The sequence below is a fragment of the Acanthopagrus latus genome, chromosome 4 (genome assembly GCF_904848185.1).
Source record: "Acanthopagrus latus isolate v.2019 chromosome 4, fAcaLat1.1, whole genome shotgun sequence".
In the NCBI taxonomy this organism is placed as follows: Eukaryota; Metazoa; Chordata; class Actinopteri; order Spariformes; family Sparidae; genus Acanthopagrus; species Acanthopagrus latus.
The window spans coordinates 25,528,764-25,547,467 of NC_051042.1; the positions used below are offsets into that span (position 1 = coordinate 25,528,764).

Genomic DNA, 18,704 nt, shown 5'->3' on the forward strand with positions numbered 1-18,704 from the left:
TCGTCCCCTTATCGCGATACAAAAGGAGCCCGCTGCCAATTAAGACCAATTGTCGCTTCCTCTGGGTCGTTTATCAGAGAGCTCATGTTGAATCTCCGGCTGCAATCTTCTGGTATTTCCTCAGTCCGAGTGCGCAGTTACGCAAAAGCTGATATCTGATATTTGAGGGCTTGCAAATGCAAAAGTTTCCACTGAGGATGTTAAGTCACTTTCGTATAGCAGAAAAAAAAAACCTTCAGGAAACCATGACGCAGTCGGAGGGCTGAGCTCCTCTCAGAAAGAAGGGAGTTTGCGTTTTTCTGACGGGGTTATTTCTTCAAGACGCAACAGCAGCGAGAGTCTGGAGAGCGGTGACTTTTACATTGTGCTCGTGTTCTGCTAAAGAAAAATATAAAAACAAACCAAAAAAAAAAAGACAAAGATGAGAGTGATCCTGTTCCTCGTTATCTGCTGCCTCGCCTTACATAACGGGAAGGGTAAGTCGACTGCTTTGCTGTGTTATCAGATACTTTAGGTCTCCTTGTGTAGGAGATGGATGACGCCGTAGATTTAATGTGGAGGTCAAAAACACAGGTTGTCGTAGAGACCAGTGAGATCATTGACTGGGACATCCAGGTCTGAGTGGCCCAAACTGTGGTCTGAGGGCCCATCAGGTGTCGTTTGACTGTCAGGAAGGTGACTATGAGCTGATCCACTTCACCTCTCTGGTGAGCGCAGTGTGATTCCCGTCAGTGGCAGTGAGTCACTTCTGTTTCTGCTCTCTCCTACATGTACAGCTGGAAATCACACATCTGTAAGCTTGTTTTTAGACACTCTGAGGGGGTGAATATGTGAGAGTCCCTGTCTGGTTATGGTTAGTTCATATTAAATCGGAAAGGGTAAAAGGCGTCTCAGTTTCCGAGTGAGGTTTCATGTGGCTTGTTGGGCACCGTGAACACTTCAGGGGGCTTTTTGTGCGCTCGAGTCGGTTCATCGATAAAGAGAAAGCAAACTACACGAGGGAACTCCAGCGAATGGGGAAAACACACAACAGTCTTTGTAAATGTTACTAGCTGAAGATAGGCTGCTCAATAATTCAAAATAAAATGGCAATGTGATGGATTCTATATAAAGATTTTTATTAACCATCAATATCTAAAGTGTTACCAATAAATAACGTATACAAAAATACAATATAAAGTATAATAGTGTTATAGACTCCACTTAAAAGACTCAACGTTTTACTAACAGGCTTAATGATAAATAAAACATTTTAAATGACTAACATCTATTCTTTGATATGTTTTTTTTTTATTATTATTATTTCTGTACTCAGTGATGGAATGTTACTAATCTTAAGTTAATGTGTTTTAGTTGGAGCATTTCCATGTTCTGCTACATAAGAACAGCGCTCAAGTACACTTTGGAGGCAGATGTTGTACTTTTTACCCACTTCAGTCACTAGTTGCTTCTTAGATTACATACTGCATTTAAATATATTCATTTATATCCAGCCGCGTTAAAAAATCTAAACAAACACAAAACACAGAACGCTGAATATCTGATCAGATAGTCATCAAGTCGGGAAATTGTTTTTTACTAAATTATATCTACATACATCAAAATATATGTCTGGTTTACTTTTACATGTACTTTGATACTTCAGTACATCAAAAGTATCTATCAAAAGTGATTTTAATATACTTTAATACATTTAGTATCAGGTTAAGACTCAATCACGCACCAGTGACTTAGTAGGGCTGACTTTCATTTTAACCAAAGTGTAACTATGACCTTTGGGTACTCAACTCAACTCAACTAAGTTGACTTAACGTGAAAACAGAAGCTCTCACAAACATGTCGCCTTCTTGTCGCAATACAAACGGCAAAAAGCACCTAAGACGGTTGGGATGTGCTTACAACACTGCTGCTTCTACAGGATCTTACATCAAATAGGTCTGGTAGTATTACACACTCTACTTAAAGGTAGCCTACCCATCAGTATCTAAACTCCATCACTCCAGTGGTGATAATACTTTAAAAGCACTAAAAAGACTTTGCCATCATTAACTTCCCAATGAATACATTGATGTCAACCCCACCTGTTGTTGCCATGATTCAATTTTGCAGATAATCATAAGAAGAGCAGCTAAATCAGGAGTTTGATCAGTAGGACTGACGATTAAACACGAAAGAGTAAAATTTCACCTTATTTTATTGTAGGAGTCACATAAAATGCCCAATATAAGATGTATTTGACAGAAACCAATTAGGCCTTCTGCCTTCATGGCGCAGCTCTTTCTGTGTCACCTGAAGCCACCCATCATAAAACACCTAAATTATATTGATACAACTGAACGGTCTGTATGCTAGATGGTGGCAGATTACCATCAGTGTGATGCAGAAATATCACACCAACTTTCCAGAAAAAAACATTGCCTATGCTTCATTTGTGGTTAGTGTTTTCCAAGAGCCATAAAACCTTTTAAATGTTTGAACAATGCCCCCAGCTCAACACTGTAGTCAAAACAGGAAGTAGGGAATTTTTTAGGGAATGTTTTTTTTGTTTGTATTTTGTCGTTGCAGCATTCATTATATCCATAACAGAATCCTAACATCTATCACTCTAACCCCACGTTCAGGTGATAATTGTTATGTAGAGGGTGTAATCTTTGCTGATTTTTCTTTCTGTAAATGCGTTTTAGCATCAGATAAGCTTGGGACCAGCTTTCTGCGATGTGAGAAGAAAGGGCCGTGATGGTGTTACTTCCAGATCTGACACATTATGGACGAGAACAAACCGCTCTGCAGCACGTTAGGCCAACCGTCACTTTACCCTGTTGCAGAATACTGTTGTAATCTGCTGTAGCGTTCCAATTAAGGAACTAGTAAACCCTAATTGTCGCACTGATCTGATCCAGATGAGCAACCAGCTGTTGCCCAAGTAAAGACTTGACAGAAGAAGTGTTGAATAAAATGCTGCGTGAGAAGCAAACAATGAAATGACTTTGCTTTCTGTCTCCAGGAACGCCTAAAACTGCTGTGTATAAGTTTGTGAGATGTAACCCTGAGGGCAACCAGGCCAACTGTGTGACTCTACAAAGTCCACAAATGGAGTGGAGTCCAGAACTACCGGCCAAACTGCCTGCCTCAACGGCACAGTATCTGTAAGTACACATGTGTGTCTCTGAGAGTGCGCAAGCTTTAAAGGTGGCGGTTTACTTTGCTCAGAAGAAGGTGAGAGCGGAGTCAGTCGGAGTGAGTTCACGCCACTGTCACAACAGCCGTCTCTGTGATAACACAGTGAACCTCTGTCAGATAAATGCAGACGTTGAATATAGAAATGCTGATGCTGCATTGGATGTGTTACCTTGGTTAACACAGCTCAGCAGCACAACCTCTGTATGTGTGTACTCACTTGTTGTTTGTGTGTGTGAGTGTGCGCGTCCTCGGGAGTAAGTGTGAGGTTGGTGGCCAAGAAAAGCCAAAATGGAAGACAACGTGGAGGGATAAAGAAAGACAGAGTGAGGTCAGGGAGGTTAGCGCTGCGATCAGTAAGCACCTTGTGGTGTACTTTGTTTTGCCACAGAGTGCTAAAGGAGTTTGCACAATGTAGAGCCGTTGATTGAGTCATTATGTTTCGCTGCACTGAAGGGTTATTTCACCTTAACGTGAACATGATTTTAGGGCAGGTTCAGAGTACAGTGGGAAAGATGGGGTGATTGGATGTGGCATATTGTATCAAATGAGCTGTAAAGAGCAGAGCAGTGGTAACTTATGATAGATATTGTCACAATATAGGCCCACATGTTAATCTAATTCTGGTTTTTGTGTGTGTGTGTGTGTGTGTGTGTGTGTGTGTGTGTGTGTGTGTGTGTGTGTGTGTGTGTCATGAAGAGACCGCTCAGCTTAAAGTGCTCACAGGAAGCATTCGTCAGACTCCCATACCGAGGGAGTGCAGTCAGCCCATGGCGTCTTGTTGACACTGTGGGTGCAGATCCACTAATTGCATGAGTTTGCTTCACTCCACTCCATGTTGTGAATGTGCAGCATGTGTGCAGCTGTACTTGAGAGGATTATCTCCTAGGTGGCTGAGCAGTGCATCGAATGGTGGCATCTGTGGTTTCTCTTTCGGTGCCGTATGTCGCCATGTCATCTTTGCTGCCAACGTATTTAAAGAATGTGAAACAAAAACCAGAAGCCATACTATTTTAGATTCCTGTCCGAGCTTTCTGTCTTGTTATTGTTCTACCTCAGCTCTACGCAGTGAGGCTAGACCTCTCTGTGCCATTAAGCACAAATAATAGAGTGAATTAACTGCAGATTTTACATGTATCCCAAAGGGAAACTGACTTCTAGTGTGAAAAGTCGATCGTTTTCATTTTGCTGTGACTTATTCTCAGTTTCAGTTAAAGTTTCAGAGTTGTGAATGAATTCTATTTTTAATAATTTGGTCATCGAGGGAATTCAAACCATCCTTTTTATTTAGACTCTCTGCACGTATTGATCCATTTAGTTTAACTTGAACTTAAGAGGTTTGGCTGCCTGGAATCAATAAACAACAAATTGATCACGCATGTGTGTGTGATCGTGTGTGATCGTGTGACTTGGTTTTAGCCGTCGGTTTCCTCTTTAAGAGTTCCTCTTGACTGCAATTGATGGTATCATCTCAAATCTTTTTTGAAAAGGGAACTTTTCAGAAATCAAGACCACAAATCATGTATTAACCAGATGCAGTCCTCCTGAAATATTCTAGAAATCACACAGTGTATTTTGAATGGGTCTAATCAGCTGTAGCTACATTTGAAACTCTCTAGATGACGTTAAGTGGAAAAACCCACTGACACAAATACATGAGAGAAAAATCTGAAATGTAATGTCCCAAAACGATTCAAATCATATCTTATTTGTATATTTTTGAGTGTACAAAGAGACAGAGAAAAAGCTGGATGGTAGTTGTTTTAGCATCAGTAGACTGAATGCTACTCCACTGAGTCAGTTCCATCGCTTTTATTTATGGTCTGATCAATAGAACCGGTTACAAGTCCATGTGAGAATCCGATGACTCGATTGTGACGCTTCTATCAACAATTCTATAAATGATCTGGTGTCACAGAGCAGCCACAATGAGGAAAAGGGAGACACGGCGTCTAGACGACAGAAGTCAAGTGGAAATGATGGTAGGAGACAGAACGAAAATGAAGATTATTGTCATGGAAGGTGTTAGTCGGAGCCTTATCTGGCCTCCTACATCATTTCAGCTTGCTTTCAGAATGCAGCAGCCTTCTGTTTTCACAGCTCGGCTCGAACAGGAAGCCAGTGGGAAGTGTTGAGAGGAAGTGGGCTGTGACGTTTGGTGGGCTGCTGCTTCTATTCTATTGTTTTGTATGTGCATATGTGCCATACTAGTCTGATAGTCCTCTTTGTACAAGATAACGTGAAAAAGGATACAATAACTTAGTAACTCAGTTGAAGGGGTCTGATTTCTTTCTTTTACCAATCTAATTGCAACAACCCTTGAGAGACAGTCCGTCTACGAAGTAGGATATTATGAACAAACACACTAAAATCAAACGAGTATGAGTTCATGCTGTCCACAGGTCTCATCAGCAGTAACAGGTTAGGAGGATGAGAGTGTCGGGTTGGCTGTCTGAAGTTCCAACAGGTGTTTTTTATACACTCAGGCTAATTCGACCTCCGCCTGTTGGAGGCTGGAGGACACAAATTTCATGAACCAATAAAAAAAATGATAAAGCTGTTATGCAAGACAGTCCGTACTGTTCTCAGCCAGGTGGAGCAAAATAACTGACATCACTTGCATGTTAGCCTGTGACATCATCTGCTCAACTGATGCACACCTGGTGCAGATTAGCTGCTCCACCTGCTCCTGATAATAGCTTTAAAAATAAGAATAAAAATCTAAAAGTCGGACTGCTTTTAGAGAAATAGCTTCATCATAAACAAAGCAGACCCATATCCTGACCCCCTTAAACTCAGCAGAGTGAAACACGTATCTGTAGTACCGTGGCAACTAGTGATTAGTTATTATTATTCCATTAACCTATTTAATTTTTTTTTTTGGTATGCTAAAAATCAGAGAATATTGAAAAAATGCCTGTTGTAGTTTAACACAGCCCAAGGAGATGTATTCAGATGTCTTGTACAAATCGCGTACATCGACCAGAAGCATTAAAGACTCACAACTGAGAGGCTGGAATCAGTGAAATGATAATGAAATCAGACAAATTATCAAAACAGTCAATTGATAGTTGCTTCCTTGACCTTTTCTAGACTAAAATAAAAAAACTTTATAAATCCATCTGGTGTAGGGGATTTGCGAGTGTAAGGCGCGTTCACATGAGGAACTTACACGATCTGATGGGGAAACTTGAAACCTCCATCTCACATTAACTGAGAATTGACAGCACAGGGAAGCAGACGACATCTTGCACCTGTAAGTTAAACTTCTGAAATGAAAAACATTTGCATGCTAATAGATTCTGTGTTTAAAATTAGGGCAAAGGAGTGAATGATTGTCAGTAGTTCATTGAACGTTTTGCGGCAAACACACAGATGAATTGTTATTTAAAGTATTTTTAAATGTCTAGACACATGTCTTATGAGGGCGGATGGAGTGTCTAATGTGTAGTTGGTGCAGTTTGTTGTTGTTGCTGTGCAGTGGCAGCCACCCATGATGAGGTAACATGGACCAAAGTATTTATTACAGAAGTGAAAAAGTTGGACCGCCTTCTCAAAGAGACAGCTACAACCCACCGGACTCCATTAATAATTTTCAATATTTGACTCTCCTTCTGTTCCCAGAGAGGCAGAGCCTGTGGAGGAGGAACTTCCAGAGGGGGAGGAGGGAGAGGAGGAAGAACCGATGATGGGTCAAGAGGGAGAGTTGCCAGAGTACGACTACGGTTCTGGACAGTATGAGGGCTCCGGAGCTGAAGGTTGGCCCATGGCAGACATGGGCATTACTGCTGCTGAAAGTGAGACAGGCTCAGGCGAGACCTGGACAGAGGAAAACGTGAAGCTGAACAAAGGTGACTATTTTGGGGAAAAAACCTTGATTTGCATGGATTTAACGGTCTTCTAGCCTCTCTTTTTTTCTGCTTCATATAGTCTGATCTTTTCATATTTTTTTCTGCTTGCAGATGGAAACATGATGAGGCGGTTGTTCCCGAGCAGGTCTCTGGTTGGTGTGGCAAAACCAGCAGAGCATGAGCTGAGAGAAGACAACCTTCTGCAGCTGTAGACTGCACAGCAACCCACTAACACACACGCACACACACACACATGAACACACTCACACGCAGACACACACATGCACACACGCACACACAGTTGGAACCAAGGCTAGCATCTATTTTGTTTTCATCCTGTCTCTTCATATAGTAAAACAAACATTGCATCGCCACCTGGTGGTTGCTCTGAGATCGACAAGGGCCAAACACAGTATACTGTATATTTGTATTTGCAGTGCTATTGATGGGAATTATTCTCTTCAGGTTTAAAAAGGGAGAGTGCAAACAATGCAAAAGTAACTGCCAAAGTAAAAGAATGGTCTGCATACATGAGACGTAAACACACTTTAATTAAGTTTAAGTTGGCTGTGACTCGTACTTGTGCTTTCTTGTGGAGAGGACGTGTAAGTTGGGCAATGCAAAAATGCAAAAAATCTAAATATGCCGAAACCTGCCTTCAAAATTGTTGTAATACCAGTGCAATAAGATGATGCCACGCAGTGCTCACTCTGTGCAGCTGTGGTTCCAAAGCTTTTTTTGTTTATGGAGCCACGAGGCCTGTGTTCCTTTAAGACACGCCAAAGACTTATTTATATTATTCAATCCCTTTTTCTGTAAAGTGTTGTGACACTTCACACTTTTCCGCAGGAGGGTTATGGAACCTATTTTGGGAACTTTTGTTCTGCTCACGTTTAAAAAAAGAGCATCTTGCAAACCCAAATCCCTCAGGAATGGATTTATGCAATCCTAACCACTGTGAGCTGGAATATATTCAAAATATGGAATGTGCACATGGATGCACTTCACCGTGCTCTGCATTGTCTAATTTGCATTTGAAATACTTCTATCAATAAAGGATTTATAACAAGAGTGCCCTGTTTTTTTTCCATTCTATTTTATGAAAGCTGTTCTGTTAACTTTTCCATTTTCTTAGTCAGTCGGGTGCTGCTGCCTCACTGTTATACTTGCTGGGGGTGTAAGAGGTTATCATGTGATGCTTTATAGAAAGAAATGTGTTTTTTTGCACAGAATTTTAAACCAAATTGACTTCATAAACCTAGTTTTCTGACACAAAGAGAATGTGTGTGTGATCACGTACTTATCAAAAGTTGTTAGCAGTGGTATGTTCATTGTAAATGTTGTTACTTAGATTACTATGACATAGGACATTAATGTTTTAGGGCTACAGCAGCAGAAAGTCAATACAACAAGCACTGTCTGAGCTCCTGAGTTCAAACTGTCTCTCACATCAGGAAATACAGTCAGTGCACCAAACAGATGGAGGCTGAGCATTGAACAAATGGGGAGAGGCAGTGTTGTCACTAGTTAGTCCACCAGAGAGCGCTGACAAGCTTAATTTAAATTTAATATACCCCACTCACAACATCTATTTGGTCACAGTTTTTGGTCACCCACCATGTCATTTTTCCAGGCAAGATGCTGTCTATATTAAATTAGAATGTTAACAAGAACAGCAGGGAAATAAAGATCACACGTTTTTTGATCACAAATTGCAGGATTCCCTTTAAAGACATATATTATACATTTATGTTTACACAGACATACTGTGATCATTTTTGAGGTTCACAATTTCATTTTGGATGACTAGAATAGGTTTACATGTCTGGATGCTCAAAAAACACATCACTTATGTCATACTGATGTGTATGACATCAGTATGACTTTTGTTCGCTCTTGTTTTAGCTCCTGTCTCCTTGAGACCGCCCACCTGAATACCCAGTCAGCCTCTGATTGGTCAGCTCACACACGCCCGAGCCAGCACTGCTTACCGTGTCTCCGGTTGGCTCTTTCATGTTCTCAGCTTCCAGTTAGCTTCACTTCTAGCGTGAATGTAGGCAGATGTTGTGCAAAGGTGTGACATGTTGAAGTAGTGTGACATCATGAAGTCAGGGAATTAAAGGTGGGGCTACTGACGAGGTGTTTCAGGGGCAGTGTTTTTAGTGGGAAAGAGGAGCTCCCATTGGGCTTTTTTAACTATCCATACCTTTCAAATGCACAAGAACATTTATGCTTTAACATACTGAAGGAAAGGGAACAAAATGAAAAACCACAATAGGTAACCTTTAAAAAGAAAAAAAAATTGACCAATCTATATTCTCAGATTTTTAACATAAGTCAGGCTGTAATAAAAGTAGCCACTGTCATAAACTTTCTCTATGTCTCACTAAAATTATCCTGGATTTTTTAAGGAGAAATTAAGGGGGGGGAATGCCAAGCAGCGTCCCATGTCAGCCTGCTGCCTCCGCCCACAGACACACACATGACCCGGGTCACATGACGGAGATCCTTGATACTACCTCCTGGTTCACACCAACAGACTGGCTACACGGAGCGAGGCTAGCTGTTAGCTTCAACTGTCTAGACGGCCGAGATGGTGAGTGCAAAAACAAGCATCATCTCTTCGGGCTACACTGAAACGAACCGGGATACTTACTGATAAAACGGCAGCAATAACACCGACCAGATGTTTAACTTACAGCTGCTGTTTAACAGTTAAACCCCGACAGGAGAGCTAGCTGGGCTGGTCGAGTTAGCATGAGTACGAGGCCGCCTGTGCTCTCTCTCACTGATGTTTTGGCTAGCCAGCGGCCCAGCAGCAGCTCCTGTTAATGAAGACAGGAGCTAAAAGTGTTTATCAGTAATTGAATTAATTTTAGCTGTTTGTGTTTTGGGTGACTGGAGCTGCCAGAGTGCCGAGGGAAGCGTCAAAGTTAGCTAACGTTGCTGGTTAGCACGATGTCATGTGAAGTTGCATCCTGCCAGTCACATACATGTCTTCACATTCCGTTTACATTTCTGTGTTTAAAGAACATTCTGCTCAGAAAAGCTTTGATCACTTCTTGAATAAATGAGTTAGGACACAGTAGCATCGATTGCATGTTGAATCCCACTGACTGTGATGCACTGTTGCTGTTTTTTCCATGTTATTTGCTCCAGTGTGGCACATTGTATTGATTAATAGGAGTTTCCTATATTAATCACGCAACCATTTACGGGATCATATGACTGAAAGCATCCCACTCGCTTTCAGACAGTGATCATTGGTCTCTCCTGACATCTTGGTGGTTGGGCTGATCCCTCCAGATTTGCTGCTCCTGCATGCTGAAGCATGTGTTTGTGACTTTGTGCCAGCTCAGAGAAAAATAATGTGGGTGGACAGCCGTTGTTAAGTGACTGAAATAACATAGGGACTAGCTGCATGGATTTACCTTTAAACATCTGGCAGTCCCATTTGTTTTCACACACTTGTTCTCACGTACAGATGTTAAACATGTTATTGCAGAGTTAGATCCCGTTATCCGTCACAAGTCCATACAGATGTTGTGTGAACAAATATACAAATCCAAATAGTTGTAGTTTTAAAGTGCCTGTAAGATAGATAACAGCAACAGTGCTGTTACAGTTTAACAGCCTGAAAACTGTGGCTGTTCACGCCCCTGAGATTAAGATAGCCACATCGCAGGCTGATAGGAGATTTTCCACTTTCTTACTTTGCCTGATATCTCAGTTTGTTTTGTTGTGTCCGGTTTTACAGTTGTGCTTGATCTTGAGTTGTCACCTACATGAATTACAGAAAGGTTCAACTTTGTGAACCTGAAAGGACCCGTATCTAGTTTTGAGAAATGAATTAAAACCCAGAACGATAATATAAACTATATTTAGAAGGTAACTCAGGGATATGTATCTGATGAATTGATGTGAAACTGTATGAAATTGTGTTTTACTTTGAAGACGGATTATTTATTCAGTTTATGAAGTAATGAAAATTCATCAATGATGATTCATCTTTTCAGGTTAAAAGTTCTTCCACAAAACTGCGTCTTTTAAGTAATAAAGAAATAAAGAGGTGACGGCTGTCATCTGCTTGAAGAGTGTGCAGGTCGTCAGGATTAATACAGCAAAGCGCTTTTTTCTTCTGTCTGGAATTCTGTCCTATTGTACTGTCAATAAAGGTTTAATCAGTGTATTATTCAGACATCTTTGCAAGACTGACTCATGAAAATTCTTCTTCCTGTGTGTAATGCCGTGTTTTCTGTGGTGTGCGTTGTGTCCTTCAGAGTTTCCTAGGAGGTTTGTTTGGGCCGGTATGTGAGATAGACGTGCTGCTGAACGATGCAGAGAACAGAAAGACAGCTGAGCTGAAGACAGAAGAGGGGAAGGTGGAGAAGCACTACCTGTTCTACGACGGAGAGTCTGTGTCTGGCAAGGTAAACTGACTTTACATTATTGATAACGTGGGATGCAGCCGGAGCTCCTCAAGGGAGCCCTACACACCTGAAGCCTTGATTAAAAAATTGCTGTCATTTCATTTTAGTAGTTAGCAGTGTTCAGTAAGCAGGTAATGGACTTCTCGGCCATACCTCAGTCTATTTTGGGACGCTCTCTTTAACTGAGCCCAGTGGGAAATTAAAGTTCTTCTGATGTGTGCGCAAGATTTGCTCTGGGAAGAAGTGAAGCATCTATGTTTAGGGTCTATGAATGTATCAGCTGATATATCTGCTTTATTAAGTCATAAAGGAGTCTTCCCAATATTTGATTCTCTTAACAAAATGTTTACATAACTTCAGACAGCAACAGCAGCTTTGTAATAACAAGACATGGCTTCTGTCTGGGATATTTTCTGTGTTCTATGAAGAGAAGGTAGTATCGGTAGTATCAGCTGTGACAACATGATTTTTGCCTCATATGATACTTGATCTCATCGCCTGTCCCCCTCAAGGTGAATCTAAATGTGAAGCAGGGAGGAAAGCGACTGGAGCATCAGGGCATCCGCATCGAGTTTGTTGGACAGATAGGTGAGCATTCATCAGTCACCACTCTGTGTGTCTGTCTCTTGCAAGACGTATAGATCGATGAGAGCTAATTGTTATTTATAATGAAATTGTACAATGAACTCTTCCTTTGCACAGTTGATGGTATAACGGTGCTGATGAATATATATATATATATATATATATATATTAGCTATTAAAACCTCTAACTTGCCTTATGCCTAAGATATTCACACTGTCAGTTGAGTGCATTGGGCTTTATAGCTGGAGAACTACTTGTCCACAGTCGGCTGCTGGCTTTCTCATGTGGTTAAAGGGTTTAACGGAGCATGTGGTCCTCATGTGCAGCCTGCCATAGTGGAGCTAAACCCTTGTTCAACTGTATGTGCAGTAGGAGGAGGGTAGCGGGGGCAGTGTGTTGAAAGAGCATGGGATCCTGATATAAAATGTTTTCTAGTCTTATTTAACTTGCACTCTTAATCTTTATTTCAGAACTGTTCTCTGATAAGAGCAACACCCATGAGTTTGTGGACCTGGTGAAAGAGTTGGCTCTGCCAGGAGAACTCACCCAGAACAGGAGCTACGACTTTGAGTTCATGCAGGTGGAGAAGCCCTATGAGTCCTATACTGGAGCCAATGTCAGGCTAAGGTATATTCAATACACAGCTTAACAATAGGCTGTAAGTTCTACTGTCATATCAGTTGCATTGGTCTCATTTGAAGTTTCTGATGATCTGTGTGCTCGACATCAAGTGTCCACATTAAATCTTAAGATACAGTTCCCCCTACTGGAGGGGGACAGTGAGAGATATACACAGAGACCAATAAGATATTGCAGACATTAAGTGTGTTTTTTTATTTTATTTTTTATTACTTGATGTTTATTTGCAGGGAATAATTTGAATCGATCATTATTTTTTTTTTATCAAGTACATTTTGCTGGCTGATGGTTTACTATTGTAAATCTTTTTCGGATGATCTTTTTTTTCTTTTTTTTTTTTTTTGAGTGTTTGTCTAATAACATCTCCCATTTTGACTTTGTGGCGATATTGTGTCAAAAACGATCAATCAGTTAAGAAAATTTTACCTTATTATTGGTTAATTAAAGTACTTTCAAGGAGCAGCCATATGTTATTGATAATATATCTTAGAATCATCACCGTACTGACTAAATCTGAATGAAAATGATGTGAAAATTTCACGTACTAGTCAAAATGTGATTTAAAAACACATTTTAGGTTGTTTGAGTTCAGTATGTTCACACCTGATGGAGAAAACAAAGATTTTCTGTGGTTGTCGCAGTGGGACATTTTGGATGGCAGCGTGTTCAACACTGTTTTCAGACTCTTTCTCTGTCTTGCAGGTATTTCCTCAGGGTGACAATAGTTCGTCGGCTTTCTGACTTAGTGAAGGAATACGAGCTGATTGTCCACCAGTTAGCCACCTACCCAGATGTCAACAACTCAATCAAGATGGAGGTTGGCATAGAAGACTGTCTGCACATCGAGTTTGAATACAATAAATCCAAGTAAGATCAATTTCGGTATATCTTTTCTGTTGAGGTCTTTATTTTTTTCTGCAGCCACTTTGAGCTGCTTGTCCTGATGTGTCTCTTTGTTAGATACCACCTCAAGGACGTGATTGTTGGGAAGATCTACTTCCTGCTGGTCAGGATCAAGATCCAACACATGGAGCTACAGCTCATCAAGAAGGAGATAACAGGCATAGGTGAGAATCTAGGACAGCCATGTTTACAATGTATGTCACTTAGATCCGACACATATACTGCAAGCAGCATGACTCAGCGCTGACTTTATAGTTCATCATCTTTGAGGTTTCTCCAGCTGTAAAATGCAATCGCTGGTTTACTTTTCTGTGAAGTGATGAGGTCCCAAAAGATTTTAAAAACTTCTGTGAGCTCTGCTCCACTTTACTGTTGTTTATCCTACTCATTTAATGTAATCGATGTCCTCCTTTTTCAGGTCCCAGTACCACCACGGAGACAGAGACGGTTGCAAAGTATGAGATCATGGATGGAGCCCCAGTTAAAGGAGAATCAATCCCCATCAGACTCTTTCTGGCAGGTAAGTTCACCCTCTCCTCTCCTCTCCTCTCCTCTCCTCTCCTCTCCTCTCCTCTCCTCTCCTCTCCTCTCCTCTAATAATCGACACAATGTAATGGAAAATATCTATATAAAAAATGTTATTAAATAAACGTGTATACGTATATTTTACTTAAAGTATGAGATGCAGCTTATCACATCTCCTGTTTCCTCACAGGATATGACTTGACAGCCACCATGAGGGATGTCAACAAGAAGTTCTCTGTACGCTACTTCCTTAATCTGGTGCTGGTGGACGAAGAGGACAGAAGATACTTTAAACAACAGGTAACAAACACACTGAGCAGTGATGGTATTAGACGTTAGTGAGCTTATATCTGTAACTGGACCTGATATAAATGAGTATGTAACTTTTATGTGTATAAGTAAACTCCACAGGGCTTTAAGTTTAAACACCAGTCCATCTCAAGAGCCTCTCATTGCCTGTAGAAAGTTTACAAATTGTCTTGCAGTGAAAAAGATCTGTAACCTATTGTGTTTTCTTTGTTGTCCAAATGTCTGTCAACCTGAAAGCGACTGTTTTAATTGAAAATATAAAAATGCTGACTAAAGTTAGCCAGTAGCTACTTAACACCTGTAGACACTTGCATAAAATGTATTCAGATGCAGGTGCTGTTTGGGTCCTAATTGACTTCCTGTTGTTGGTGCAACAGGAGTGTTGTTGTTGTTGTTGTTGTTGTTGTTGTTGTTGTTGTTGTTGTTGTTGTTGTTGTTTAACAGTGAGAAAAATATGGAGAGTGTCACTTTCTGAACTGTTGTTGAAGCGGCTTGTCACTAAAATGAGACACTGCTCCACCTTAATGGTCAGTCCATCTTAGCTAAACCACCAAAACTGTACACACTCTGCACTGCTACAGTCACCTCTGTGACAGCACTGTCAACCTCATACTCACCATCACACACACTTTTGCTCTCTCTCTGTCGTGACTACATAGTTGCCATTGTTTTGCAAACAACCTCCCCACTGAAATATACCTTAAAGGACTTTGCAACTCAAATTAATACATTTTAGTTTTTAAAGAAACGTTGTATTACAAGGCTGCCAGTCTTTTTGTATGCATCAAATCATATGTCTACCTCTGTATTTTTAATTGGGATTGCTGTTTTTCAAGTTTTCATGTATTCCCTCCTGTACCTCCCTGTTTAGGAGATTGTTTTGTGGAGAAAAGCGCCAGAGAAGCTGAGGAAAAGAAACTTCCACCAGCGCTACGAGTCGCCCGAGCCCCGAACCCAGCCAGTTAGCGCAGAGCAGCCAGAGATGTGAGGACGCCGCTATGAACTGAAAAATACACACAGACACACCCCAACTCTTCACTGCTGAACAGCCAGAGTTGTGAGGGCTGCCCCACTATCTGCCTGGACTGAGAAATGTCTGTATAAATGAATACACATAACATACCCTCTGACATCCTCCCCCCTCCGCACCATTTCACAGCCTCCCATGTGAGCTGTCCAACCACAATCCCCCCCCCCCCCCCCCGGACTGAAACATACTACCATACAGACGCACGACTGTACAACCCAAGTAGGCTGAATGCTAAATGTTGCGGCAAGTCAAATGCAGTTCAAAGCCACCCAAGTAAGGAGCAGTGAGGCAGTCTGTTTGATATCGGCGTCTCAGACTGAAAACACACACACAAGTGAAGCCATACAGCCTGAATGCATAACAAAACAGGAGCAATGACGGAGGAAAAAAACGACAGCTGCAGACGACCACCACCACACTTATCCATTTCCTCTGCAGCAGGAGCTTCTTTTCTTTGCGTCTTTGGACAGCGCTCACCGTGGACTTTCTCTGGCATCCTCCCTCCCACAACCCCTTCAGAATGACGCTATCTGGAGTCTCGCCAGTGACTGAAAGTATTCAAGACATGTGGGGATCAGCCTGAACGAAGGACGCAAGAGGCTAAGCTATGAGTCAACGCACACGCGCTCTGTCTGATCAAAACACTTGAGTTAGAGCTGTCATGATGTCACTGTGCTCTTGTTCATCCATCTCAAAAGTATGATACAAAAAGTCCACAAACTGCTCTTCATATGCAAAGTCTGCTTAATTAATAAATTAAGAGTTTAGTGCAACAAATGTCCATCTTAACAAAAATCTAGTCTTATAATTTATCCTCTTATATAGCTGTTCTGTTGACATGAAAACTGTTACATGACTAGCTTGAGCACATCTCATTTCATGTAAGAATATTTTTGATTCGAGATGGACATTATCATTTCAATATCATGTATTTCATACAACTGTCGAACTAAAGATCTTTTAGAGCTGCAACTAGTCGTTATTTTCATTAGTATTTCATCTGCAGATTCTCAATTAATTGATTCATCATTTAGATATGAGATTACAATTAATTCATCACAATTTTCTATCTACAAAGTTGTTTTTTTTTGCCAGACCAGCAGTCTTAATTCCCTGAATATTAAATGTACATTTGCATAGTGAAAGTAAATGGTCACACTGGAGCGGCTAGATTCTTTTTGGAAATGACTGAAATAAGAAACCCACTTTCTAAATAGTTGACAATTAGTTTTGTAGTCAGTTGACTAATCGATAAACGGCTGATGGTTGCAGCTCTAAAGGCATCACACGATGAAATCTTCTGCTTGTTAAAGACTCAGAGGTTTCAGCCTCTCGTTAGGATGAATATTTGATAATGTTTTCACTGGTGAGGTCTGTGTGAGTGCTACAGCATCGCTTCCACATTTATCTTAAGGCTTCCCTCTGTTTATGTTTCTCTGGCATGCGAGATTTAGTTTAATCTGTAAAGTGCCATTTATTTATGACTCATCTTTGAGAAAAAAGAAAAGATTTTTGTTGTTCGTCTTTTCAGATATTTAAGAGTCGGTTCGCCCACAAAAGAATCTACTCCAAGCCAGACATGTGGATAATCAAGATTAACAGAGAATTACATTTCGCTGCTTTGAGCACCACAAATGGAATTCCATTGACCTCCATTTTATCTGGGTGGAGGAAGAAATGTCCAAGAGGGACATCTCAAAACTAGGACGCATTAAATCAATAATTCGCTTTCCTTTTGTCAGGTGCAGTGTTTTTTGAGCCTGTCCGTTCGACATCAGTAAAATGCGTATGTTAATATATGGCTCATGTATGCTATTGTAAGCACTGGAAAGGATGCAGTATCAATACACTGTAAAAGTCCAACAATGTTCCACTGTGATGCTCAGACCTGCAGTTAAGGTCCTGCTTTAAAGAACCAGACATACAGTTTGGCGATGTTACAGCTCTTGTGTGTAAGCTGAAAATTGTCCTTAAGCTCTGATCTGTGGCCAGTTTTGCACTTCCCCTCCAATACTTAACTTTGCTTTAAAAAAAAAAAAAAAAGAAAAGCGAGGGGGGGCGGGGCATGGAAGCTGAAGCTAAACATCACTCAAGGACGACTTCACCTCAGAGATCTCCTGCGTCTCTAATGCAAATGATACTGTTGTTTATATATCACTACTTGTTTTAATTGGACTTAAGTACAATACAATATTTTACTGCTTTATGTCTCTTTCGTGTGCAAGTCACGCTGTTACACATTTCATTTCATGAACCTCTGAACAGACATCTATGGTTCTACATGTTTGTTCCTCAACACTAGTTTTGGCTTTGCAAATCAGCACTTCTTTTGTTTGGAAACTGTAATTTATTTGCAAGTGACAGTTTCTTTCTTTCTAAACACTGTACAGGTAAGGTGTGTTTGGCATACTTAAAATACCTTCAGAGGTAATGAAGAGACACGTAATGCCAAAACTCTCTGCCCCTGTCTTATCTACTGCATGTTAATCTTTACACTATGTCTTATCATGCCATCAAAGTGTGTGTGCGTGTGTGTGTGTATGATATGTGTATATACACCAAACCCAAATATATAGCAAAAATGAATCGTGAATAAAGCAAATTTATACTGAATATCTTTTGAATAGCACTGTTTCTTTAAAAAATAATTACAAAACATGAAGTTAGAAGAGTTCAGTTCAGGTTTTTTGTTAATGGGTCAATATAATATTTGGTATAAGAATTCATTATTTATCCAACTTGTCATCAGCATGTAAAATGCCAGGTCATTTCAGTTCTTTCAAGAGGTAATTTACATTTGTCTGCATCCAGATTTTACCCTTCAGTGGAAAGTGTATTGGAGGAACTTTCAGAGAAAACTTCAGTTGCCTTCCTCTCTGACTGCAAATATTTCAACAAATATAGTGGATTGAACAGATGCATATAGTGTTGTCAGGACTCAAACTTTAAAAAGAAAGCCAGTTCTTTGTCAAGCTCTCTTCAGACACTCTTGTATTGGTATCCAGAGAAAGCAACAGAACAGCTTTAACACTGCCATACAATACATAAGATTAAATGAGAAATGGATGAAAAAAACAAACAAACACAATTTTATAAATTGATAAAAACATTAAGGTACGTTCATTAAAAAGGTACATTTAAATTGTATTTTTTGTGACTAGTCAAACATTTATGTGAGATCAGAATCCGGTTCAGTTTTATAGCCAAGTATGCAAGAATTGACTGACTGTATTTACGCACTTGCTATACAAATG

At 40.5% G+C, this 18,704-nt stretch overlaps 2 protein-coding genes across 2 annotated transcripts; both read left to right on the plus strand.

The window, feature by feature from the left end:
• The first annotated feature begins 131 nt into the window (after nucleotides 1-131).
• Nucleotides 132-8,099, plus strand: srgn (serglycin). The gene is made up of 4 exons (XM_037095054.1): nucleotides 132-476; nucleotides 3,005-3,146; nucleotides 6,802-7,028; nucleotides 7,140-8,099. Exons 1-4 carry the CDS (start codon nucleotides 422-424, stop codon nucleotides 7,238-7,240), a joined length of 525 nt encoding a protein of 174 aa, XP_036950949.1. The 5' UTR covers nucleotides 132-421; the 3' UTR covers nucleotides 7,241-8,099.
• Nucleotides 8,100-9,475: 1,376 nt separating this feature from the next.
• Nucleotides 9,476-18,063, plus strand: vps26a (VPS26, retromer complex component A). The gene is made up of 9 exons (XM_037095053.1): nucleotides 9,476-9,624; nucleotides 11,309-11,458; nucleotides 11,971-12,046; nucleotides 12,515-12,671; nucleotides 13,386-13,550; nucleotides 13,644-13,750; nucleotides 14,005-14,106; nucleotides 14,302-14,411; nucleotides 15,292-18,063. Exons 1-9 carry the CDS (start codon nucleotides 9,622-9,624, stop codon nucleotides 15,406-15,408), a joined length of 987 nt encoding a protein of 328 aa, XP_036950948.1. The 5' UTR covers nucleotides 9,476-9,621; the 3' UTR covers nucleotides 15,409-18,063.
• The last annotated feature ends 641 nt before the right edge of the window (nucleotides 18,064-18,704 follow it).

Bases quoted from the DNA above. Each gene is read 5' to 3' on its own strand.
- srgn (XM_037095054.1), top strand. From the start codon at position 422: ATGAGAGTGATCCTGTTCCTCGTTATCTGCTGCCTCGCCTTACATAAC. The intron at 477-3,004 runs GTAAGTCGACTG...TTCTGTCTCCAG, and splicing joins CGCCTTACATAACGGGAAGG to GAACGCCTAAAACTGCTGTG. The intron at 3,147-6,801 runs GTAAGTACACAT...TTCTGTTCCCAG, and splicing joins GCCTCAACGGCACAGTATCT to AGAGGCAGAGCCTGTGGAGG.
- vps26a (XM_037095053.1), top strand. The intron at 13,551-13,643 runs GTAAGATCAATT...TCTCTTTGTTAG, and splicing joins TTTGAATACAATAAATCCAA to ATACCACCTCAAGGACGTGA. The intron at 13,751-14,004 runs GTGAGAATCTAG...CTCCTTTTTCAG, and splicing joins GAAGGAGATAACAGGCATAG to GTCCCAGTACCACCACGGAG.